This window comes from Myodes glareolus, chromosome 10, assembly GCF_982192425.1.
Source record: "Myodes glareolus chromosome 10, mMyoGla1.1, whole genome shotgun sequence".
Lineage (NCBI taxonomy): Eukaryota > Metazoa > Chordata > Mammalia > Rodentia > Cricetidae > Myodes > Myodes glareolus.
The window spans coordinates 25,385,400-25,411,609 of record NC_142035.1 but is presented as its reverse complement, the minus strand read 5'-3'; the positions used below and the strand labels follow the sequence as shown (position 1 = coordinate 25,411,609).

The 26,210-nt window shown below is 49.4% G+C and overlaps 1 protein-coding gene across 4 annotated transcripts in view; it reads left to right on the top strand.

Moving 5' to 3' along the window:
* Window positions 1-26,210, top strand: part of Efcab8 (EF-hand calcium binding domain 8) — a 63,087-nt gene that overhangs the window by 12,537 nt on the left and 24,340 nt on the right. For all 4 annotated transcript variants that reach the window (XM_087911090.1, XM_087911089.1, XM_087911088.1 and 1 more), the window contains 12 exons: window positions 1,367-1,502; window positions 2,882-2,987; window positions 5,712-5,796; window positions 6,632-6,756; window positions 9,250-9,323; window positions 11,823-11,953; window positions 16,667-16,734; window positions 17,039-17,190; window positions 17,696-17,830; window positions 19,923-20,033; window positions 21,659-21,886; window positions 23,510-23,580. In XM_087911090.1, the coding sequence (XP_087767216.1) occupies window positions 1,367-1,502; window positions 2,882-2,987; window positions 5,712-5,796; window positions 6,632-6,756; window positions 9,250-9,323; window positions 11,823-11,953; window positions 16,667-16,734; window positions 17,039-17,190; window positions 17,696-17,830; window positions 19,923-20,033; window positions 21,659-21,886; window positions 23,510-23,580 (1,422 nt within the window). The remainder of the gene's footprint in view (window positions 1-1,366; window positions 1,503-2,881; window positions 2,988-5,711; window positions 5,797-6,631; window positions 6,757-9,249; window positions 9,324-11,822; window positions 11,954-16,666; window positions 16,735-17,038; window positions 17,191-17,695; window positions 17,831-19,922; window positions 20,034-21,658; window positions 21,887-23,509; window positions 23,581-26,210) is intronic.

The following is a 26,210-nucleotide window of genomic DNA, read 5'->3' as shown; positions in this document are numbered from 1 at the left end:
TGCCCATGGATTCCCCCTAAACCTCACATCAGTTCATACCTACTTTCAAGCTTTGGAAAAGGCTCTGGAGGAGGAATGAAAGCTCTAGGCACTAAGTTCTAGCTCTGCTGGGAATGGGTGGGATGCAGCTCCCTCTAAGTGATGTGACCTGCCCTGTAGTATGAGGGGGCCGGCTTGTTGGGGTTTCCATCCTGCCTGGTACCCCACAACCGGCAAGCCCAAAGAAAATCACACACAGGACTCCATAAGATTTTAAACTGATTGGCCCATTAGGTCAGGCTTCTTATTAGTCCTTGTAACTTATATTAATCCATTATTATTATCTATGTTAGCCATATGGCTTGGTACCTTTTTCAGCTGTCAGCTTACATGTTGCCTCTTCAGTGGTCTGTGCAGGAATGCCAAAGGGATCTTCCTCCTTCGTAGCCTTATTCTATTCTCATTGCCCCACCTCTACTTCCTGTCTGGTTGACCTGCCTATACTGCCTGCCTGGCCAATCAGCGTTTTATTAAAATATCATTGCCAGAATACAGACAATTCTCCCACACCACTGCCCCAGCCTACCATGACCCCAGATGAGCAGATGACATGGGGAAGTGTGAGCCTTAATAACCAGAGAGCTGATGTTGTTGACACTGGGGCAGGAAAGCATCCACTGGCAAGTAGCATGGAGGCTTCCTGGGATGGGTGTGAGGTAACAGCTTGCAAAGCCAGGTCTGCCCAGGACCTGTTTGCTGTACTCTGTCCTGGCTGTGAGGAGTTGGGTGCACAGGGCCCAACTCCTCATTACCCCTTGTTGTACTCTTCTCTTCACCCCAGAGCATGGGAGCAATGGTTAGGAAGTGTCATTTCTCAGGTTTCTGTCGTAAGTTATGCCCTGCTCGCCATCTGTGGGCTGTTTCTCCTGTGAAAGAAGCTCTGGAGATCTCCACTCTCCATCTCTGCTCTCCCACTACAACGTGAGGGACCTGCCTGGTTATTTCTAGGGATCAGCTTTGGATTCTAGCTCATACCATATCAGAGTTGGTTATTTTTCTGAATGGAACCCAGGACCTCACATATACTAGGCAAATACTCTACCACTGAACCACACCCTATCCTCCATTGGGATTCACTTTCTTGTGATCTTTGTTGATCCAGTTGAAGTCTACTTAGAGAAGGGGCAGAGTCCCTTGTCCTCTGGAGCCTCCTACAGTTTCTTGGTGTGTGTGTGTGTGTGTGTGTGTGTGTGTGTGTGTGTGTGTATGTGTGGGTACACATGCATACTGGTGTGGCTGTCCCCCTGGCCTCTGTCCTGCCTCTTCTGTGACTCTCGGTTCATGCAGATACTTTCTGAGTTGTATGTTTGTTTCTTGCAATTTGTAGGCACCATGGGAGCGAGATTGTGAAAGTGGCATTTATAGTCCAACGGTTCAAAAAGATGGGGAGTTTCATGACTGTCACCAAAGACGGGATCTTGAAGTTCTGGTCCGAGACTTTCTCAATAATGAACTCCTTTCGGGTGAGTCGGACATTCACGGGGTTAGTGGAGAGCCTCTGTTGTGGTTCCCTGGGTGGACTTGCCTTTGGCACTTATTATCTGAGCAGCCTAGCCTTGAAGTCACAGGGCTTGAGTTAAGATTAGGACTCAACTACTGGAGTCTCACACTTGTCTCCTACTAAGCAGAACACTGCTGGGATGTCTACTAGGCACCTACAAAGCTGTTTGTCCAGGGAGTGTGTCCCTGGAGTCCCCATCTCAGTGAGTGTTATCCTCCAGCCTCTGTGCCAGTGCCTGGCCTTCTCTCCTTGCTTTGTCATACCCACACTGTCCCTAAGTCCTGCTGATTGAAACCTTTGTCTGGTTCAGACAAGAAATTATGGTATTTGGGCTCTGGAGTCCAACTACCAGGGTTAGTGTCCCAACTATACCACCCAACAGCTGTGGGATGCTGGCCGAGCTATCTCTGATTCCTGGTATGTACTCCTCTTGGAGTAGTAGCCCCTCTCAGGATTGGGGGAGTACTTAATAGTATGGGTCATGGATCATGCTGGAGCATGTCAGGCATTCAGCAAGCACAGATGAATAGAAGCCAACATCATCATGAGCTTTCTGCTATCAGCTCATGGCCTAGTGTAGTAAGGGATGACACAGTCAGACAAATTAGCTATGCACTTGGTGCTGCCAGACTAGTGGAGGATCCTGCAGCAAACAAAGAAAGACCTACCCTCCAGGGCTCCCCAGCAAGGCTTTGGAGAACACGGTCAGCAGTGTGAAGGGTTTTATGCCTCTGTAGCCACATAGTGCTTTTACACTTGCAGCAGGGATCAGTCCTTATGAGAGGAGAGACCTATATGGGGATACGGTACATGTGTGTGCGTGCGCGCGCGCTCACATCTGCATTTCTGAGTCTATGGTATCTGGCATACTCTGCCTTCCTTTTTCCACATGTGTGTGGATTCAGGGGTTGGTAGCCTGATCTCTTGACAGTGACTGCTCTATGGCCACCTCAGGGGGCAGAGCTTGGGAGGCTGACAAGACAGAGGAAACCTTCCTGGGAAGTCTTGAGAGTTCTGGAAGTTCTACCTGAAGGAGCTGGTTTGGGTTAAATTGTGGACCTCTCAGGTCCATCAGCCAGGACCCACTGGGGACTCACTGTCATGCAAATAGGAGGCTTTGGAGGTAGGCCTGACCTTAAGTCTTTGGGGTCATGAAGATGGGTGACTATTAGAACCATTTTACATATAAAGAATTTAGCCAAGGCCCTGTTTTTAGAGCTGACATGAGGCATGCCTGGACTGTGCTTGTTCCCAGGGTCTTGTGTGACAGGAAAGCTCCTTGTACCTCTGCACTCTGGTAGCAATCGTCCATGGTCTGAGTCTCTGTTCTTTTTCTGCCAGCTCTCCCAGATCCAGCAGTCCTCCCGCCAGAAGATATGGGTTGTCGACATGGTATATATACACAACATGAACCTCATTGCAGTTGCCTCAACTGAGCAGAAGATAGGTGAGTCCCTGGGGCTCTCCAGGTCTGCCCTTAGCTTTTAGCAAGTGACAGATTTGCGCTTGGGACAGACTTGTTGGCTGAGCAACTGTGAGTATGAATAGGAGTCTTCTGGGAAATGTTGGGTAGTGAGGGCCTGCCAAGTGTTGTGTGCTGTAAAAGGCACTGGTTGTTGGTCATTTGTGTTGGTGGTTTCTTTGTAGGCAGATGTACTCAGTGAATGCTCAATGTTTACAAGTATTGAACAGTTCTAATTATAGATCACAGCCCATACCAGTCTCTCCAGCTTGATTCTACCCTTGTGTCCTGCTGCCTCTAGCCCAGGCCACCTTTAGTTGTCACTGGGGTAGCACTGAAGCCTCCTCTTGCTTAGCACACTTCCTCTGGAGGTCACTATAGTGGCTACAAATGGACTTTTGAAATGTCTCCCTGCAGAAAACCTTCACAAAGCTCAGACTGGGGGAGGAACCTTAGTGTGACCCATGAGGCAAGGAAGAGCTGGCCCCTACTGCCCATAGGTTTCCTTGGACTGGACCCTCCTCTTGTTGTGCTGAGGATGCTGTGACCTTCTCTTGCCATCTCTAATGAGTACCGTGGGTCAATTTGTGTGCTCCATCTTCCCTCCCACACCTCTCCCCACCCCAGAGCTTCTACTCTTCCTTTGATCCAGAGCAGTGTTACTTCCTCCAGAGACCCTTCCATGACCACCTAGTCCAAGTCAGGTGCCTCTCAAAAAAACCCCCATCAATGGGCTGGAGAGATGGCTCAGAGGTTGAAAACATTGCCTGCTCTTCCAAAGGTACTGAGTTCAATTCCCAGCAACCACATGGTGGCTTACAACCATCTGTAATGGGGTCTGGTGCCCTCTTCTGGCCTGCAGGCATACACACAGACAGAATATATATTAATATACATAATAAATAAATAAATATTTAAAAAAATCCCTGTCAAGCCCCTTGGAGTGTGATCTTATGCTTGTCAGCTAGAGTTTGTGGTGTCTACCTTCTTCTCTGTCCTGGAGCTCGGGCAGTGGGGACGGCATCTGCTTCACTCACCAAGCACTCAGTGCTTGGTGCCATCTAGAGGCTTGGTGGTACTGGGTAGGTGGATAGATGGGTAAAGGGTCCAAGTAGTCATGTGTCCCAGATCATGAAGGAGAGGACTTCATGTGTGTCCCCATGGTCCATGGTGCAGATCTAGACAGGAGGCTGGAGAGCAGCTGTTCTGAAACTGCCCAGGTTTCAACTCTGGTCCTGACACTCAGCAGGTGTGTGACTTTGAGCAGCTACTTTACCTTTGAGGGCCTTAGTCAACCCAGAGGAAAAACAGGGTCAGTGCTCTGTATCTCTAGGTGAGTGTGGGTTAGTGATTGGATAGGGGAGGTGCTTGGTATATGTTAGCCAGTGCTGTCCTTATTAGGAGGACAGACTGTGACACAGCCAGGAAAACAGCAAGGGTGTGAGCAGGTAGGAGCTCTCTCTTCACCCGCAGTCCCAAGAGCCTGACCCCAGCTCCTCATACCATTGAACTCTGCTGATTGAACTGACATGGTAGGCTGTCAGCATGAACCTTGACCTATGAGACTTGACCCAGATAGCCCTGCTCTGTGACCCATAACCCAACCCTTCTGGGATGGCTGGGCCTGTAGGAAGCAGACACTTAAGGGCCTGTCATTCAAATGTGGGAAACTGCTCCTTAGCTTGAGTGATTTGCGGCCAGAGCTGCCAGAAGGAGCCAGGCTTCCTAAGTCAGTAGCAGCTGTGTGTCAGGGCCCCAAGGAAGGCTCTTGGGCAGGATGGAAGTAATGTTTCAGAAGATCAGTCTGGCAGGCTGGTTCCAGACACTGAGGGATGGGTGAGCCTGCACAAAGCCACCCTACATCTGTTCTTCATAGGCACCTGCATGCCGTGAGCTCTCCTGGTCTCTGATCTGCTTGGGTTCCCAGCTCTAGCCCTGATGAGGGTGGTGAGTGATGGGCTTCAAACACCTCCAGGGACACACACATGGCCGGACTGCTGGAGGCCCCGGGGGCCACATTCCCTTCATCTGTGCATCACAGCCACAGTCACTCAGCGGAGCAGACCCTGGGCGCCATGCCAGAGGCTGAGGAGCCCACATGCTCCCTGTCCTCACGCAGCTCTCAAGCCAGGCAGCTCCTGAGACAGAGATCAGGTGGTGAGGGAGATTGACAGGAAGCCAGCCAGGTGGAAGAATGCCAGTGGGCCTAGGTGAAGAGGGGGAAGCCTTTCTAAGAAGGGGTCATGGAGCTGGTCTGGAAGAGCTCTGAGTGTATTCAAGGTGGACAGAGCAGGGAGAGGCAGGACCCAAAAGTGCACGAGGTTGATGCATCTAGAGAGGTAAAAAGCTGGCATGCTTGGAGCCTAGTGGCTGGACAGGGGCCACAGGCCAGGCAGGAGGAGGCATAGAGGTGCTCTTCCAGATAGATAAGATATACTGCACTGTGGAGGGTCTGATCCTACATGACTTTACAGGTTAGGTCTACACTAGGCTTTTGTTCTGGCTGCAGTAGGGACCGGATGATCTTGTAGCTGGATCTTGGCTTGGTGAGTGGCTGTGCTTGGGTCTACTGTTTTTGGTTGCTGTAGGGGTGGAACTACAGGTCCAGAGAGGTGGCAGGGAGTGCTTGGGAGGCTGCTTGCTACCACCAGAATCTCTCAAGCCTGAGCCATGGCTCTCAGCTCTGTATGTCACTCTTTTCTCTTCCAGAGTTCTTTGATATCAGTAACCACAAATGTGTTCGGGCCTTCACCTTTATTGACCTGGATAGCTGTGTCATGGTCATGGACTATTGGTAAGTCTCACAGGAATTGAGACAGGGTCTTGGGAGCTACCACATCACTGGGAAGGGGGCTGGGACCCCAGAGGCACCTTGGGAGCTGGCTCTGAGCTCATTGCCATATTGTTCCTCACTGCTTCTCTTGGGTCTTGCTCAGTCACTCCACCCTTAGAGTTCTCCTTATTTTCCTCCGCCTTCCCCTTCTTACCCTGCCCGCCACTCAGTGCTGGCAGAGACCTGCCCTGTCGCACCGAGGTCTCTGGGAAGTAAAAGTGGTCAACACAGAGCCTGATGACTGGGCCGTAACCGGTTGCTGGCCAGAGGCCCAGAGCAAGGCTGGAAGTCTGTTGGAACTGTCCTTGTCCCTAAGGTGGACAGGGGTAGTAGGGTAGAAGGCTCCATAGTGAAGAGTTAATAGCCTAACAGCCCCAAACAGCCTGGGAAACTCTATGCAGGAAGATTTGATACCCTGATAATATCAGAGATAGCAGTGGGCAGTTAGTCAGAAGGAGGGAGGCCAGTGGCCAGGGGTCAACATGTTATTAGGACCTCCCAAGAGAACTTCTGGTAAGGATGCCAGAGTGATAAGGACTCCTTTATGGGCCTGGGAAAGCAGCATATAGATCTGTAGTCAAAAACCTTCCTACCCAAAAGTCTCCTTTTCTACCTTAAAAAACCCAAAGTCCCTGGTGCCCTGGCACATAGCTACTACTGTCATGATGGAGAGGCTGCCCTTTGTTGTTCTGATTAAAGGCAGCCTGCTTCTGTAGAGGTCAGTCTCCTCTTTATTCTTACGTCAGCTCCATCAGTCCTGATCTGACACAGCGCATTTTATCTTCATCTTCCCCAGGTCCGACTATCACAAAGGTGTGTTCTGCTATGGGGACACCAAGGGCAACGTCGTCATCTTCATGTCTGACAATGTGGCTGGTGGGCTGTTCAACCCACACATCCTTCCCCGGACCTCCAAATGGGGTAGCTAAAAGACACAAGAATGGGCTGAGGCCTCGGGAGTGGGTAGCTGTGGGTGCTGAGTTGGCCCCCAACTCTGAGGCATTCTTACTTCCCTGTCTCCCTACTCTGAGCTTCTGGAGGGGAGGTGCCCTGCCTACTGGGTGAGGTAGAGCCATGGTGACAGGAAAGGTCAGAGGGTCCAAGGTGAGGGACAGTCTTTTGAGGTGGGAACTTTTGCAGGTGAGGACCGAAGGCTGCAGATTTTCCTCTGCTCAGGGAGAGTGAAGTGCTTGACTGTGACCCTGGGATCTGTCACGCATCCTCTGAGGTTCAGAATAAGCGACCCTATCTGATGACTGTGAGGGCTTCTGCTCTTCCTGGTTTTGTGCTATCTTAGGATGGGTGAGAATAGATTGGCAAGGTCATAAGGTGGGCTGTGGTGGAACCTAGGGGACCACCCGGCTTGGCAGCAACGTGAATAACTGCACCTGGCATCAGTAAGCAGCTGTACCCTGAGCTCTTGATGCATCATCTCCTGTCACCAGCCCCAACTAGGACCCAGGGACTTGTTACTGCCCATTAAGAGGTTTAGTGAGCTGAAGCTACTCGTATATGCCCCGAGGCTGGGGAGTGTGACTGGGGTCTTAAGCCTAGCTGCCCGTCCAGAGTCTCCAGTTCCCACCACTTGCTGGGATATGCCCTAAATTGACCCAGGAAGTCAGTTTAAGTTAGAGCTTCTTTGACAAAGGGTACAAGGTCAGCAGAGGCCGTGGACCTGGGACTTCCAGAGAGACTCACTGGTGATGGATCAGATCCAGGATGGAACCTTAGGTGTGGTACTGGACCCTGGGGCCCTGCCTGCAAGGGAACTGACCTCCTTTCTATCCAGGATGCCAGAGCAGCCCTTGCTGGGACTTCTAGCTGTGGAGGTCTCCAAGGGTTCACAAGCCTTGGCAAGGACCCCTACTAAACTGGCTTGATGATGTTCTGGAAGGGTTGTGTGTATGTGTGTGCACATGTGTGTGTGCTGGGGACTGAACCCAGAGCCTTGAGTGTGTCAGACAAGCTTTGTAGCACTGAGCTACACGTCCAGCCAGTACTCTACTTTGTCCTTGTCCCATCAGTCCCTGGTGCTGCCCCACCCTGGTCATGTTTGTGTCATGGTGGTCTCTGTGATGAGTGGTGAATGAAGCAAGGCAGGGGATTAGTGGGCGTGAGTCCTTCAGGGCCACCCACTAGATGGAAGCCTGGGAGCAAATATCAAGAGATGGTGGGATGCGAGAGGAGACGGACAAAGCTAAATAGTATGCACCTAGCTCTGGGTGACCTGAAGCCAGTTGCTTATCCCTTCTGAGCCTCAGTCTCCTATTCAAATGGGGAGAGGGACAACCATGCTTAATTTTTGGCTCTGCTATAAGATGCTTAGAATGAGGGAGCATTAGGTACGTAGAAGTGTTTAGAGGCTGCATCTTTCTACCCTCCCGGGACCTCAGAGTCTAGTGAGAAAGACACGCAGTAGACTCTTTGTGCTGCAGCTTCCCTGTTATCAGCCACAAGTAACATGCCATCTGGCTCAGGACTTCCTTTGCATGTGTGTGTTCATGTATATATGTGGATATGTATTTTATGGATGCTTATGCACATGTGAACATGTATGTGGAGTCCAACAACAGGCTTCATTCCTCAGGAACTGTCCACCTGGTGTTTTGACACAGGGTCTGTTAGTAGGACCTGGGACTCACCAAGCTCCAGAAATCCTGTCTCCAGCTTCGGGAACAAGTTATCTCTTCAGCCTGAGGGCTTTTCTTTTCTTTTTTGCAAGTTTCCTTTTACTCCTGAGCAGACTGCCTCCACATCCCGCATAGTGTTTTTCTTCCATGAGTCCTTGGAGTTGCTTTCAGACATAAGCCAAACTGACCAGCATTTCTGACCTACTTCCTTGAACAGCTCCTGACCCTACTGCAGGCATCACATGGCACCCCTGACTCATCATCCATCTCTATCAGTTTGCTCTCCCTGGGTGTTCATTTGCTGCTGCCTGGGTGGTTTTACAAGGGCAGGGCAGTGGGTGTGGGCAGTGCCTAGCATGTAGCAGTTGCTTGCTCATGGTACATACTTGCACCCTGTACTTCTTGGGACTTTTGCTTTCTGGCCAAGGAGACCATGTGTCTTGAGGCATGATGCAAGCCCCCAGTGCATCACTTTTCAGAGTGAATACAACCTAAAGTCTCTGTTCATTCTTTGGAACACATGAATGGGGAGCCTTCTTGTTTGGATGGCAGCGCCTGGGAGTGCATAGCCCCTGGAAGCTGGTCAATGTTGTACTCTGGGCTTGCAGGGCCATGCTGGGCAGAAGGGAAACAGCTGGAAGCTCTGTCGAGCTCATGAAGTCACATGAGGCTCCAATGAGTGGCTGTCTGGTTGGCGTTCTGGGAAGCATGGATGCACAATGTGAAAATGTCCTCTAAGTTGGCAGAGGAGAGGTTGCTAATGTGGAGTCTGTTTCCCTGCCAGATCACCGGATCAATATTTCCTTGCGGAAACTCTTAAATGAGAAGTCCCCTCTGTATAGGAGCTTCCGAATGAAGGTAAGTGTGTCTTTCCTTAGTCTGCCATTATCCACATACTCTACTCAAAAACCAATGTCACAAATGGATTTACCTTCTCAGCTCAGCCTCAGCCCCTGGGGCCTTGGCCTCTGAGGACAGAGTGCAGGAAGCTGTTGGATCCCATCCACTTCTTGAACAGCTCCTGATACAGGTGTGTCCCAAGGCTAGCCCCGTCTCTCTCACAGCCTCCTTGGCTTCTCTGAGTTAGTGAAAACATCACCTTTATTCTGAACAGTCACTGGCTTTCTGTTTGGTTTCCCTACTTTCTCTCCGCCCCCTCTCTCTCCATGAAGTGTTTGTTTAGTTCAGCAACCAGAGGGAATCTACTTTAGAATATAGTCATGTCACCCCGGCAGCTTTTCATCATACTTGAAGCAATCTCAAATCTTTGACTTGAGCATCAAACACAAGCTGATAAGCCTCTGGCTTACTCCATTGCTAGCACCCCACTCCCTGCAACTGAGCTAGAGTCTCATGTATTCAAAGCTAGCCTTGGACTTTCTGTGTAGCCAAATTTGACTTTGAGTATCTGATCTTCTCGCCTCTACCTTCCAAGTTCTGGCATTACAGGCATATGCCATCACATGTGTGGTGGGGATTGACCCCAGGGCTTTGAGCATGCTAGGCCAACATTATCTCAACAGAGCTACATCCCCATGTCCTGCTGCTCCCCCGTTCTTCTCATTTGTTGCTGAGACAGGCTCCCTTGCTCACCCTAGAACTCCCCAAACTCCTTCTTACCACAGGGCCTTGGCACATGTTCCTTCATGCTGCAGAGATCTGTTTGGTTCATCTCTCACCCCTACACTTCAGGTTCTAAGTAGCTTTCTCCGAATGCCTGGAGGCTGCCTCTATTAGCCCTGTCCCTGGAAGAGGTTATTCCCGACTTTGAATTATCAACCTATTGGTCTGGTCCTGTTAGCCTCACCACAGCGACAGCACCTCAAGGACAGGGGCTTCGTGGGTTGTGGTCTCTGGAGACAAAGTCTCCAGTTGTTCCCAAAACAGGGTCCAGTGACTTCTGGGACATTGGTGGAACAGATGAATGAATGAGGCTCTCAGTGCAGATCTGAGTTGGATACATCTTAGGAACAGGCACATGATGTCACAGGAAGCAGTACCCACATTACTCCCCCTCTTTTCTTTTTCTTTTTCTTTTTCTCAAGTCTGGATTCAAGATTGTTGTCCTTGAACACCTGATCCTCCCACCTCCATTTCCCAAGTGCTGAGATTGCCACGTGTACCACCACACTTGGCTCCTTCCCCTCTTTTCTTCTGTGGTTATCTCATTAGGATGAAGCTTGCCCTTGAAGTTACTAAGCATCCCAGGCCTCATTCAGTGCCTTGGCTTAGATACCATTATTGTGACAGAAATTAGAGGAAATAGAGGCGTTAGACAGAAATTAGAGGAAATAGAGGCGTTAGACCCAACCCAGGGGCTTGCACGTTTAAGGCATGTTTGATAATCGTATCTGTTTGCCCATCCTTGCTCTTCTTGTCCTCAGGAGGGAAATCTCCAGGCTGGGAGGCTAAGCACAGGTACCAGCTAGGTCCACAGTGACGATGTGTTAGTTCACTCTCTGTTGCTGTGGTAAAACACTGAGAAAAAGCAACTTGGGGAGGAAAGGGTTTCCTTGGCTGACACGTACCCATCATAGACCACCACTGAGGGAAGTCGGGGTAGGAACTCAAGCATGAGCTGAAGCAGGAACCATGGAGGAGGGCTGCTAGTTCTCCGTGGCTTCCTTAGCCTGTTTTCTTATACAGCCCGGGACCACCTACCCAGGGCTAACACCACCCGCCGTGGGCTGAACCCTCTCAGATCAGTCATTAATCAAGAAAACGACCCATAGACATCACTACAGGCCAGTCTGATGGAGGCAACTCTTCAGCTGAGGCTCCTTCTTACCAGCTGACTCTAGTTTGTGTCACATTGACAAAATCTTGCCAGTCAGAGCCTGGGCCAGCCCGCCTTCTCTGCCCTCTGGGTGCTATCTCCCTCTTGCTGCAGTCCTGGTAGAGAGTGTATTCTGCCCCTCCTGATCCTGGAAGCTATTGTGTTCTGACCAATGCAGAGGGTGGCAGTGGGCCCAGAAATGCAGACTTCTTGTAGAGGAGGCAGCTAGTAGAGGACAGAATAGGGCTTAGGCACCCTTGAGTACAACCTTTCTCCCTGCTTGAAGGAATGACATTATCATGAGCCTAGTCTGTGGCTTCTAAACCTAAGAGACTCTTTGGACACAGGAGTCCAGGTGATGGTAGGTTTGGTGACAGGGATGGACTAGACACCCTGATCATGGGACCTGGTTAGGACTATGGGCCACATCACTTTGTCCAAGCTGTGGTTGCTAAGACAAGGGCCTTAGATTTTGTGATCTTCAGTCCCATTCCGCACTGGCCTTGGCTAAGTTCCAGGGGTAGGATATAGAACTCAAGTGTCCCTGTGAAGTCTCCTGCTACACCCATTCTTTCTCCCAGAGTCTCCACCCCAACTGGTGTCACCAGATCAGATTTGTCCCCCAGCTGAATGTGGTGGTCTCATGTTCAGCCTCTGAGAGGTCCTCACTGGTGCTGACAATCCTGCCAGTCAAAGACCCTGAGAAACCCAGGTAAGGAGTACCTGATGAAGGGAGGTGGGCAGCAGGTGTGCCCTGGATAGCCCTGATGAGAGAGGATACACTGTCCTGGGGCTTGAGCTGGGTCACGTAGGCTGACAGTGGATGTAGGACCTAGCACGTGGGCTCTGTGTGTGTGGTCTGGGGGACGGAACACATGCCTTGGTGCACATGTGGAGGCCAGAGGACAGCCTCCAATGTTGGAGACAGGGTCTCTCTGTTGTTGACCATGACCACTGTGTCCACCAGACTGACTGGCCTGTGAGTTCCTGAAGGGTTTCCTGGTTTTGTATCATAGCTTGCTATAGAAAGATGGGACTACAGATGTGTACTACAATGCCCAACTTTCTGTGGTGTCTGGGAATTCAAACTCAGGCCATCATGCTTGTGTGGCAAGTCCTCTGCCCCCTGAACTGCCTGCCCAGCTCCAGCAGACCTGCTTTACTGACAAATTTATTAAAAACAAGCAACAAAACCACATCAACCCCAGGCTATGTTAAGTAGACAGATGAAAGGCTTGTCTTGTCTTTTGTCTCTGTGTTTTGAAGGGAACAAGTGAGGCAAGGTCTCATTTAACTGAAGCTGGTCTTGAACTTCTGATCCTCCTGCCTCCACCCTGCAAGGTCCAGGATTACAGGCCTTTGCCACTAGCTGGGCTCAAAATACATTTGTAAATGGAGTAGTGAAAGTGAGTGGCTTTACCTTGGGAGCCTCAGTTTCCCCCAGACCTCAGGGAGTCCTTGAGTGGAGAATGTTCTGTGTGACATATTTTATACCACACAGTAAAGACAAATGAAAAAAACCAACTCGTCAACTGCAAAATAAGTTATTTAGGTGGCAAAAGGTTTGTCTTCTCCTCCTGTGACAAGCCACAATACAGAAAGGTATGTCTTCTCCTCCTATGACAAGCCACAATACAGAAAGGTTTGTCTTCTCCTCCTATGACAAGCCACAATACAGAAAGGTATGTCTTCTCCTCCTATGACAAGCCACAATACACAAAGGTTTGTCTTCTCCTCCTGTGACAAGCCACAATACAGAAAGGTTTGTCTTCTCCTCCTATGACAAGCCACAATACAGAAAGGTATGTCTTCTCCTCCTATGACAAGCCACAGTACAGAAAGGTTTGTCTTCTCCTCCTATGACAAGCCACAATACAGAAGCAGGACACCCCCCACTAGCGCGTGCATTGTTCTTAGACACAGCTCCAACACGCTTTGTTTCCTTCTTTCTAGGAGTGTTTTATTTCATTGCATTTGATGGCAGGAGGCCAGAGGGTCACCTCACTGTGGTCTCGGGAGGCTGCTTCTGATGCCTTGCCCTCCTTTCCTTCCTCATCTTCCCATTCTCGATGCGCAGGCCCAGAGGCCCACTGTGCCCCAGGCCCTCCGCTCCTTTCTGCTCACTTGTGTTCTCATCTTTCTTTTTTTTTTCTCTCTCTCCATGTTTTTTGTTTGTTTGTTTTGATTTTGAGACAAAAATCTTGCTGTGTAGCTCAGGTTGGCCTTGAATTTGCCATCCTCCTGCTTCTGTCACCTGAGTGCTGGGATTTTAGGCATGAGCTACCATATCTGGTTTTCTTGTTTTGTTTTACCCCTGTGCCAGGGGACCAAATCCAAGGTCTTGTGCTTGTGAGGCAAATACTCCATCACTGAGCTTAAACCCAAGCTCTCTCTTGTTTTATTTTTTCTTTATTTTCTTTCTTTCTTTTTTTTTTTTTTAATAAATTTGTTTTTGAGTCAGAGTCTCACTGTATAGCCCTAGCTGATCCGGAACTCATTATATAGGCTAAGCTAGCCTCTAACTTATAGAGATGTGTCTGCTTGCTGAGTGTTGGGATTAAAGGCGTGTACCATCATTCTCTGCTCTGCTTTTCTTTTCTCCCTCCCTCCCTCCCTCTCTCCCTCCTTCCTTCCTTCCCTCATTTCCTTCCTTTCTTCCTTTTCTTTTTTTTTAAATTTTTTGAGACAGGGTTTCTCTGTAGCTTTTGGGACCTGTCCTGGAACTTGTTCTGTAGACCAGGCGGGCCTTGAACTCACAGAGAGCTGCCTGTCTCTGCCTCCTGAGTGCTGAGATTAAAGGTGTGCACCACCACTGCCCAGTGCATCTCATTTTCTTAACATTTTAATTTTGAAAAATCTCAAATATATGCATAAGAACATAAAAGAAATCCACAACTCCTTATTGTCACCTGGGCACTAGTCCAAGTGCTTAGAATGCTGTGTTCTAACCCTCTAGAATCAGAATGCAGATGGTTTGAAGCAGAGGGATGGTGGGGTCTGACTGATATCTTCAAGTCTAAGGGCCAGGAAGAGGTGGGGCCACCATGGAGAAGGCTATCCCAATAGTTCAGGCTATGCATGGTAGTTACCTGAAGGCGGCCATGGGTGGAGGTGGAGAGGTTGGACTATTTAATTTGGGGATAGGTTGGAGGCACACGTGCCTCTTCTGTCTTGATGCAGTACCACCTCAGGTCAGGAGATGGCACTATTGGTTGCCTGCTGGCCTCTGGTATCTGATGGCCTCTTGTGGAATACTATGGTAGGTGAAACTCGAAGAGCCGAACCTGACTCCTGTAGAGTCACCCTCAGCCTCTCAGGACCCCTAGGGTTCAGCTTCATTATAGTTGGCCTTTCCTGGTCTCTTCAGGTGGTTGGTTGAATCAGGAGCAGAGCTGGCAGAGGATCAGGGACAGGGGCTGTTAGAACTGGTGTGGAGTATGTAACTGACCCACCGTGCCTCCCCTTCTTTCTCTTTTCTCATTTCTCCCTTTCTTCCATCGACTCTTTTTTTTTTTTTTTTAGTAATTTTATTAAATTATAAAAGTTTCCATTTCCGCCCCTCCTCCCACCACCCTCCCACTCCCTCAACTCCCTCTCCTCCTCCCTCTCCATCCCTAAGAGCAGTCAGGGTTTCCTGCCCAGTGGGAAGTTCAAGTTCCTCCCGCCTCCCTCCAGGTCCAGGAAGGTGAGTATCCAGACGGACTGGATCCGCAAAATCCAGTATATGCAGAGGAAACAAGTCCCAGTGCCATTGTCAATGGCTTTTCAGAAAGACTCCGGGCCAGCCACATTCAGAGAATCCGGCCACATTCAGAGAATCTGGTTGGATTGCGTCCTCGTTCAGTCCCAGTCCAACTGGCCTTGGTAAACTCTCATTAGATCCGTTCCCTTGTATCAGTGGGTGATCGCATCCCTCGCAGTCCTGATTTCCTTTTTCATTTTCTTCCTCCTTCTGCTCCTCATTTGTCCATCGACTCTTATTTGAAGTCGTTGTCAGTGCTCACCAGATCCCCTCTGGCTGCTGTCCCTAGACACAATTATCTGCAGACCTCATCCTTTACAGTCCACTTCCCCACTACCTTGCCTCTGACCACTTCCGCCAGCCCTATAACCTTGTACTAACTGCTCCCTGGGGCTGAAGCCTTGCCCCTCTCTGCATGCTCCCCCGGGCTGTTTCTAATTCTTCTGTAGGTGTCTGCCTTCCAGCCCCCTTCTCAGAGAGGCTGTCCCAAATAAGTCACTCCGTTTCCCTCTGCTAAGCCATCCATTGCTTCCCCTGCAGGCTTCCACCTGCAGGCTTCCTCATAGCTGATCGCTGTCCCTCCTGTCCCTATCCATTTCCTTGTTCTTGTGAGACAAGGTCTGTAAGGCAGGGAGCATAGTGGTTCCCGAGTCCTGGCATGACTGTGCATAGAGGAGTGAGTCAGTCTGAAGTAATTCCTTCTGTCCTCTTGGTGTTCTAGGACGTTTCTCTCACATGAGTGTGTAGATGGAGACATCTGTTTGTTTTTTTAAACATGTATTTGTTATAGGGATGGTGGCACACATACTGCACTCACGTGGAGCTCAGAGGACAACTTGTAGGAGTTGGTTCTCTTCTGCCATGGAGTGGGTTCCAGGAGTTGAACCCCATCATCAGTCTTGGCAGCGAGTATCATTATCAACTAAGCCCTCTCATTGGCCCACATCTCTGGCTTGCCGGTGGGTGGGATGTGTTCTTGAAAATCTAAAGCAAGACTGGAGATTAGGAAACAGCTGGAAGGCTGATATGGAAACGAAGGGGTCCTAGACTAGATGTGGTGTGGTGTGACGGCGAGTGGACCTGGCAGCCCTGCCATCCTGCCTTATCTTCCTGGATGTCTTGAGCCGTTTCCTGTTGTGCCCACCAGGGTGGAGTCCTCATCCTTCATCCCACAGGCAGGTTTCTGACCCATAGGTCAGCTCTTGATCGTGGTGTTCTCACACACCATGGCAACGCCACTCCCAAGGCCTGCATATGGTGGCCATGAGATGACATCCAGCACAGAGTGAGGGCACAGCACCAATGACTCTGGCCTGCTTTTTTTATAGTTTATTTTGTAATGTTTTTCATTTGTATCTTGGCCTGAAGGATACCTGCCTGAAGGTGGTGGGTGTAAAATCATGTTAAGTTTGTTCTTGGAACAACATAAAATGTTTTACAAATGCAAAGACTTTCTCATGTTTGGGTTTTTTTCTTCCTAAAGGGTGGGTGCTACTGATTTGGGCATCTGCTACTTCACTGGGCTATGCTTTGAGTGCTGGGTGAGCACTGGGCAGGTCTGGGGCCTCTCTTCTTCATGGGCAAAGAGATACTGACCCCTCCCCATCAAGCACCTAGCTCTTCCCCTCCTGAAGTAAGTCCAGTCTGCTGCTCTTAGTCCCGCCACTTGACTTTTTGCTCTAGGTTATCAACATTGAATTTAAAAAAAGGAATTCTCTGCTTTGATTACTGTCCAGACAGGAACTTCCTGGGTAAGTCATCTTTGTGTTCCCCACAAGCAGTGCTGGGGTGGGGGCTGCACAGCCTGGGGATGATCAGAGCCAAGGCCATGGCTCTATATAGTCCCAAGCCTCTGGCTTCTTCCACTGCTGAGCTACATCGCTGGGAGGTGGGATGTGACTCAGGCTGTCAGAGACGGACGTAGGGAGGAAAGGGCAAGAGGGCCAGTGACAGATCGCTTCTCAATTGCTAACGCTGGCTGGAGCCTGAGGCCTGGCCCTGGAAGGAGGTCCCAGTGCAGGCCCTGGTAGCTGATAACTCATTTCTTGACCCCAGCAACTGGTGGTTATGACCCCAACATCCGCCTGTGGAACCCCCTGGTCTCAAAAAAGCCTGTGTGGGTGATGAAGGGACATCAGACATCAGTGACTCACCTCCTCGTGGACAGCAAGAACTCCAGCATCCTGATTAGCATCTCCAGGGACAAGGTGTCACCCTCATGGAGCATACCTTTGTCCCCCATTCCTCCAGCTCTGTTCCCCAGGAGAGACACTGACCCTGGGGTGCTAACAAAGCTCAGCTAGTGTTGGGAGGAGTCCGAGACACAGAGGTAACCTTTCTGCCCCTGGTCTCGCACTGTGTCAAAGGCCCACAGGGAGGAGCCCTAAGAGAGTCACTGTACAGGTGGCCTGAAGTGGGGGAACAAGGGAAGGTCTGAGGTAGGGTGCAGGCTGCCTGCTGTCTTTGCCTTTAGCTTGCTGAGCTTAGAAGTTCAGGCAGGACAGAGATACCTAGGAAAACTGAGGAAGGAGGTCCTGTTCTCCCTCTCTCCCTGAGAACATGGATTATCTGACCATTAGTTTAGCCTCTTGGAAGGGGCTGTGATAGCAGCAGATATTTTATACGTGGGTGACCTTGCTCATAGGGCATCCCCAGGGCCTAGGGTGCTGGCTGCTTCTGCAGACCCTCCTGCCTCTTGCCTGTTCTCTACAGAACATTCGCGTGTGGGACCTGCAGGACTATGTCTGCCTCCAGTCCTTCTGCGGGAAGCTCTTCACCCTGGGCAACTGCCCCGTCACCAGCGCCTACTTCCACAGAGACAGAAGCCTCATCTGTACCACCTACAACGTGAGTGCTGTCCAAGGGACAGGCCCAGCTAACAGGGGCTGCCCTGTGCTGGCCTGGCTCTGGAGTCTGGGAGGCTCTGGTTCTTGCGCTTCCTTGAGAGCAGGTTCTAACTCTCAGCCTTGCTTTTTTCCACCCTCACTGCTCCTACCCTATCCACACACATGCGCCCCTCAGACTCCCCATCATTCCTCCATGCTCCTTTGGCCCCATCAGTTGTAACCATCAGCTTCAGGAAGACAGGAAGGCCCTGGAGAAAACTGTCAGGGAGAGTGCCTGTGAGCTATGACTTGCCTGGTACCCATGGGTCTGCCTGACCTTAAGGATGGCAGGAGGGGAGGACTAACTAGAGCCATGGTGAGACCTGGTACCATGTGGGAGCCCAGTGACAGACAAGTGGCAGGAACCTCTGCTTTGTTGATGGAGTCTGCTCATTTGTTCCTGGCTGCCCAGACTCAAAATAACCACACAGAAACTATATTAATTGCAATACTGTTTGGTCAATAGCTTAAGCATCTTTCTAGTTAGCTCTTATATCTTAAAGTAACCCATTTCCATTATTTTATATTTTACCATGAGGTTCATGGTTTACCAGCAAGGTTCTGGCGTGTCTGTCTCCATGGTGGCTACATGGTTTCTCCCAACATTACTACTTTCTCCCAACATTCAGTTTAGGTTTCCTACCTACCTCTACTCTGTCCTATCACAGGCCAAAGCATCTTCTTTATTCATTAACCAATAAAATCAACACATATGCAGAAGAACTTCCCACATGTGACCACCCTGTCAAGGGACATTGATGTCTTTCTGTGCACATGGCTGGCTCTTTTCTTTGCAGCAGGTTTATGGAGAGAGAGAGAGAGAGAAAGAGAGAGAGAGAAAGGGCTTACATCTCTGATCTCTGATGGGTGCTGGACTTACTGTTGGTAGTTTTAAAATTAAACAGATCTTTGAAATTTGTTTCCAATCATTCTGGGCATTAGCATAGACTCTCTGAGTGAGGCTATGACAGTATTTAACCCCCAGCTTTGTTGGGACGTGAGAGTATATTACTAAGGTAGCATTAATTCAGTAGAAAGTACAAGACCATATGAAAGTGTTGGATTCTAAGGGTTCATGACCACAGGGAAGTCTCCACTGAGCCTGAGGCTGGACTGATCACAGAAGGCTTCCTAAAGGTGTTTTTGGACTTGGAGGTCACAACCTTGGCCCCAAGTCAGGTCTTTAACAAGCCAATTAAAAGAGCCAAATTAAAACCAGGCACACACCTTTAATCCCAGCACCCAGGAGGCAGAAGCAGGTGGGTCTCTGAGTTTGAAGCCAGCCTGGTCTATGGAGTGGGTTCCAGGACAGCCAAGGCTATACAAAGAAACCCTATCTCAAAAAACAAAACAAACAAAAAGTCAAATTGATAGAGAAAATCAGAAAAAGAAGATTTATTCAGTATGGTTACATTGGTAAGAGGAACAAAGATTCAGCAAACCCCTCAGGTCCATCTTTGGGGTCCTGAAGTGAGATTCAAGTTTAAATAGAGAGCCAAGGGTGTGCATATCTGAACAGTCCCAGGAAGACTGCTCATTGGCCCATTACTGTCTGGTTTCAGTATCCTCCTGTAAGATAGTCTGATGTAGAACCATGTGAACTAACTTTCTGGGAGTTAAGTAATCCCCCACCTCCACACTTAGCACCTGTCCTTCTATCAGAATGAGGTCCTGGGGAAATTCCCACTTCTCTGAGTCTACCGTTTCAACAGTCTCATAGTCAGAGTGGAAACCACAAGTGTCTCTTCAGAATAGTTTCATGTCTGCCAGGCTGGTTACAAAGGAAACACCTGAGTGAGACTTCTCAGCTACTCAGAGGGTGAGAGGACCATGGATTTGGATCTCAAGGGGATTTTTGGAACAAGAGGGACTGGGACTCCAAGTCCTGGAAATAGGGCCTTGGAGCAGGGTAAGAGAAGGAATGGAATTCTGAATTTCTGAGGAGCCTCATGGGGGTACAGGATGTCTTGATGTTGGAGGTTTCTCCTCAAGGCCTTAGTCACAGAGGGAGAGCTCATCTGACTGCTCAGCTGTCTGCCCCTCCCTGTCTACAGATTGGGATCCTCAGAGGGTACCTGGAATCCCAGGGGCCCATGAAAACAGGGAAGATGGCGACTCACAACTCAGGCCTGTGTGCTGTCCTCTACAGCAAGATCTTCAAGCAGGTGCGTGGGCAAGGCTGGCCTCGGCAGCAGGGAAGAGTGCCAGTAACAGGTCCAGGACCCAGACCTCTCCATGTGCCCGAGTCGGCACAGCGTTCAAACAGCAGTCAGCTCATGCGGCACTTTGGAAATCATTAGTGCCACCTTTGGTTGTAGCGCTGGTTTCACCAAAATGTAGGCCTAAAGTGGCCTGAAGACTGGTTGTCATGGGAACTGACTGAACTCCCCATCTGGTCACTGGATTGCTGACCCCTCTGAGTACCCCTGCCTTGTGCTGTCACTCAGGTCGTCTCTTAGCACGGAAACAGATGCTGCTGCAGGTGTCCCTCAAGATTCCCACTCTGTGAGCTCCCCCAGAGTACTGTTTTGTGGAAGCTGCATTCTGTGTCTTATGGGAAAGGTACCACAGCCAGCGCCCTCTGGTGCTGAGGAGATGCCTCACTGTGGGGAGGGCCTCTGGACACAGAGAATGTTTATAAGGAACATGAACAGAAAGGGCTGCTGGTTCCTGCCCACTCCTAGTGGCATCTCTTGTCAGACCTGGGCTGTGGACAGGGCGACTGTCTGTGCAGGAGTGGCCTTGGCCAGAGCTCTCCTCCGGTTCTGGCTCTTAGCACCACTGTCTCAGGCTCTAGCTGGCTTAGGGCTCTTTGGGGTTGCAGAACAGCGTTTTATTGTCTTTGTTTGTAAGCACACCCAGCTCTTCTCAGCGGGAATGTGGTTGCTACTCTAAAGCAGCTTCACAGGATGAAGGCAGTGAGTGCACGGCCATGCTGTGTCTTCAGTGCTTCTCTGCTGAGGCACCAGGAACCTGTTGCCTGCTTGGCCTTTTTGCTCCCATTTTGGTTCCCACTAAAGGTGCTTTGGCAAGCACCTTCTCTATACCACAGATTCTCTTCTCTGGAGAGAGTGATGAGTGAGTTGGTGCAAATCATGGTTCTCACCTCATAGGAAGAAGAGTTTGTCTGGAGTCAAATATGAATCATGGTGGTCTGGGAACAGGGATTCAGGTTCCCCCAAATTATGTGTTCTGATGTTGAAGCAGTTACATGAGCTTTTATCATCATGGGACAAAAGACAGCCATGCCCTGAGGCATTTCCCCAGTACATTAGTGAGAGCCTCAGTTAGGTGAGTGGCCGTAAAGCAGGGGAAACTGTTGTCAGATGGTGTTCTCAGCTGCAGGTCGGCAAAAGCTGGTGGTCTGCTGGGTATTTCCTCAGAGGTCAAAGGGTGCTCTGTCAGACACAGAGGTGGATTAAGAGGTGAGTGGCTGTTAAGGGAACTAAAGATAGCCTAGGGTCTATTTTAAGATCACTTGGGTCTAGATCTGTAGCCGTCTAACCCTCCATAGTCACCAAGTTCTAACCAGTTTTTCAGTGTTGCACAAACTTTACTATATGTGTGACTTTCTTGTCTCTTCTGGGAGCTTGAGTTCCTAAGAGAGACTTGTGAAAGTGACTCATTTAAAAAGAGTAGTAGCATTTGACACAGAGCCCAGGAAGGTCTGTTTTAAGGCATTGCCTGTGCTGCACAGGTTGCCAGGGTGGGATTGTGAAAGGGAGGAGCCCCATGATATACTTGGGACTGCCCTGCAGTGAGTTGGGACACCTGTGTGCTCCAATTACAGGTGGTGAGTGGCTGCCTACAGGGCACGGTGAGTGTGTGGGACATCACCATGGGTAAGAAGAGGATGGAGTTCTCTGTGTCTGTTGCCCAGCAAACTGAGCTGACTGCCATGGCCCTGGATGAGTCGGAGCGGTGTCTGATCACGGGCTTGCGTGATGGCGTGATGCAGATGTGGAATTACAATACTGGGGAGTGCCTGTTGACCTTTCCTAACGACGACAAAGTGGAGGTTAGTGGGGCCCGACAGGTGGAGCCAGCAAGTTCCTGGGAGCTCTAGGATGTAGTTTTCTGTGTGTCTAAGAGGCTGTACAGCATGGTGATACTGCCTGCTTCAAACTTGCCTGGGCCCTTGGGTCCTCCTGCATGAAAAAAAGCTAGGCAGTGTCTCTAGGGAGGGTTCCAGAGATGTCAGTTGCATTTAAAATGTGCAAGGACATATTGTTCTTCTGTGCCTTGGAGCTTTGGGGTGTGTTTTTAGTGGTGTGTGTGTGGGTGTTTGATTCGGAGGCTCCTGTGTTCATTCTTATTTGAAAGTGTATGTAAGGGTACAGTAAAGGAACTGCTGATGTGATGGTTCCGTGATACGGTTAAGGGTTTTATTATAGATGTGTGAGAGAGAACAGCCAGGGCCATTGAATCCGGAGCAGAGAGAGAAAGAAGTAGACTGAACACGGCCAGCAGACTGGACACGGTCAGGGCTAGGGAAGCGGGAGAGAATAGCAGAGATAATGAGATAGCGAGAGATAGAGCACAGAGCATAGCTAGAGCGTAAGAGACAGTAAGAGAAAGAGGATGTAGTGAGAACAGTGGAGGCAGGGGAAAGTTGCTGTTATATAGACAGCAAATGGGTATCTGGGAGGAGGGAAGCCTGGAGAAGCAAGAAGGGCTAGGATGTGAGCAGAGCAGGGACTCTGAGATACTGGGGGAGCCTGGAGGCAGCATTTGGTATGTTGGTAGGTGCTACAGGCACTCACATTTCTCTTCTGCCAGAGGTCAGGGAAATGTCTCCTTTGGGAAGATGGGAAATGGTTTTGCAAGTTCCTGAGGAATTCTGGCTTTTGTCTAACCACCAGAAATCCTCCTGTAGCCCAGGTTAGCTCATTTCTGGACATTTAGAAAGTGCTTGCTAGGGCTCTAGAAACAGCCCCCGGATATAGCGTAGGTTGGAGTCAACTGTAAGTGCCACTTTGGAACTTGACCCACCTTCCTTTAACCTGTGCAGAAGGAGCCAGAGGTGAGGGTGTTGGAGAGAGCTCAGCTGTGGAAAAGTTTGACCCCCCAGTATCCACATAGGAAACTTGGGTTGGTGGCATGGGTTTCTAATCCTAACACCAGGCAGGTGGAGATAGGCAGATTCCTGAAGTTTGCTGTCTATCAGACTAGTCTAATGGATGAGCTACAGTTCTCAGTGAGAGAGTCCTTCCCTTCAAACAAAGTGGGTGCTAACTGAGAAACTACAGTGGAGGTTGGTCTGGCCTCCGTTTACACACACACACACACACACACACACACACACACACACACACACACAGAGCAAGGGGTTGAATACTGGTCTAGACCTCTCAGCAGTATTTGGACCATAGCCAGGTCACATGTTGCCCAGTTATCTCTTCTGTAAATGAACATAGGTACCCACATTATCTGCTTCTTTCAGATACATCAGGTTTGATGGTCTCTGGCTCCCTTCAGTTGGGTAATTAGCAGACACTCTGAAAGCTTGATGTGGCATTGACTCGGAATTCTCGCCTTCATTGAGTTTTGACTTTCTGGTGGGTACATTTAGGAAAGCATCAGGGACCCAAAGGCGTTCTCTCTGAGGAGTCTAGCGCTCTGTTTTCTTTATCTCCAACAGATTAGTGGAATTGTCCACATGAACAAAGCATTCTACGTGACAGGGTGGAGTAAGAGAATCACCAATTTCGTGTGAGCACCAAGTGTGAGTGGGAGGCTTGGGCTTTCGGGTGGCTTCCCTCATTTTGGGCTTTTCTCATCCTGAGCTTTCCCAGCAACTGCAGTAGTGACTAAGTCATTGCTCCCACTGTGCACCTACCCATCCATTCACACAGCATGTAGTAAGGTGCCTTCTGCTGGTGGTGGTCATGGAAAAAGTGACAGTCTCTGCCCCCGTGTATATTCTCATTCCATGGAGGAATCACTTCAGTCTCTTATAACAAGATGCCATTGATTGGCAGCTTACAAGACACAGGGTTTTATTTCCCACAGTACTAGAAGCTGGGTAGTCTAAGTCCAAGGTTCTAGCCAGTTTGGCTTCTGGTGAAGGCCTGCTTCCTGGCTCCTAGAAAGCTTTCCTTCCTATAAACTTACCTGACAGAAGGGTTGAGGACTATAATCCCACCATCAAGGGCTCCACGCACATGACCTCACCACCTTCTAAAGGCTTGACCTCCTAATGTGCTCACACTGGTCCCTGAAATGGTTGAGTTACACAATTATCTCAGAGCTGAAGCCTTTCCCAAGAAACAGAACTAAGGCGGAGGGACAAGGCCACCAACTAGTGGTGGGAGCTGAGGGTGGCATTGAGGATATTTGGTTAGCATCAACTGAAATGTCTAAGCCCAAAATCTCATCTAAATATTTAAGTCACATTTGGATGAGATCCAGTGTACCACTTATCCTGAGACAAATTCTCCCTTGGCTCTAAACACATGACATGGACTTGTTATGCACTTCCAAAGTCCAGCAGTGAGATGGGCACAGGACAGACGAACGGGTGCAGGAGGGAAGAAATGAGCTGCAGATCCCAAATGAGTCTAAAGCTCATTAGAACAAATTTCACATCTATCATTCAATCATCTGTCTGTCTAACTATGTCATGGCATATAGGCAGAGGTCAGAGGATAACTTACGGGAGTCAGTCTATTACTTCTACCATGTGGGTTCCAGGTATTGAACTTAAGTCATCATGATTGGCAGCAAGCGCCTTTATCCATTGAGTTATCTTAAGACACCAACATAATCCTCTTTCTTGCCTCCAAGGCTCCTGAGATGGAGGTCCTGTTTTGCAGGGGCTGAAACCTTTAGATAACCTGCTTCCACAGCGTTGGGATGCTATGCCCTCATGGTGACCCTGGGTCCAGGTCATGCCCCTGTGATGGTTTTATTCCCTGCATGGGTCTTGTGACTGTCTGGGACTGTTGTCCTGAATCCATGGCTCTGTCCACTGGAATCTAGATGATGAATGTAGCCAAGCTTTCCTATCTCTGTTGGTATAGCTTGTATCATACTATTGCCCTCAGGAACTATGCCTGGCATGGCTAAAGAACATGATACCAGGGGCTGGAGAGATGGCTCAGAGGTTAAGAGCATTGCCTGCTCTTCCAAAGGTCCTGAGTTCAATTCCCAGCAACCACATGGTGGCTCACAGACATCTGTAATGGGGTCTGGTGCCCCCTTCTGGCCTGTAGGCATACACACAGGCAGAATATTGTATACATAATAAATAAATAATTAAAAAAAAGAACATGATACCAGAGTGTGAGATGAGAGACTATGAAGTGAGGTGCTGAATGGAAGGGGTGTTTAGGTCTAACTTGGACTGGTGGTCTCCTTTATGAAACCCTTGTGCAATACGAAGGATAGTTCAAATGCCTGAATTGCTCTTAGAGTCATTTATCCATTGTCTTAGAGCCCAGCACACAGCTTCTGTCACATGACTGACCCTCGGTATTCTCACAGTCCGTACCACGCCCCATAGCTCATCTTTTCTTCCAATAGATAAGGGCTGAGAAGAGAAGATCTCAAATCTTAAGTTCTGACCCCCATCCCATTTTGGTACTATGAACCGAACCATGGCCTCATAAATGCTAGACTAAAACTCCGCCATTGGACACAGCCCCAGACTTTGTTCCCCTTTGCTTAACATTTCTGTTTTAAAATTATTTCTCTCTTCTAGAATTTACTATAAACAGGAGAAAACTATCTACACCTTTGAATGTCTTTCTTAGAAATTTCCCCAGCCACATAAATACCCAGTCTCATGGCTTGCAAGCTCTACTTGCCACAACACTGGAATGTGAACACAATCCAGCCAAGTTCTCTGTCACTTTGTACCCAGAATGGCTTTGCCTCCGGTTTTCAGTAGCATGTTCCTCATTTCTACTTGAGATATCATAATGGTCATTATCATCCATATTGTTCCCAGCAACTTAGGATGGCTTAGGTCATCTTTAAAAAGATTGGGGCTGGGAGAGTAACTCTGTGGTAGAGTGCATGCTGAGCCAGGGTTCCATCTCCAGCTCCCCCCCACCTTTGTTTCTCTGTCTCGCTCTGTTTCCCTCTCTATCCTGAAGCCCCCACTGACCTTGAACTCTCTATGTAGATGACTTTGAGGTTCTGATCCTCTTGCCTCTCTGGCGGTGGGATTACAGCTGTTACCACCAGGTCTGGTTTATTCGGTGCTTGGGATCAAACCCAGGGCTTCACACATGCTAGGTGCGTACTCTCTCAGCTGAGCTACATCTCCAGCATGCCTTTCTTTATAGCTCTCCCCTTTTCTATGCTCTCACCTGAGCCTCCTATGCCCTCACTGGAAC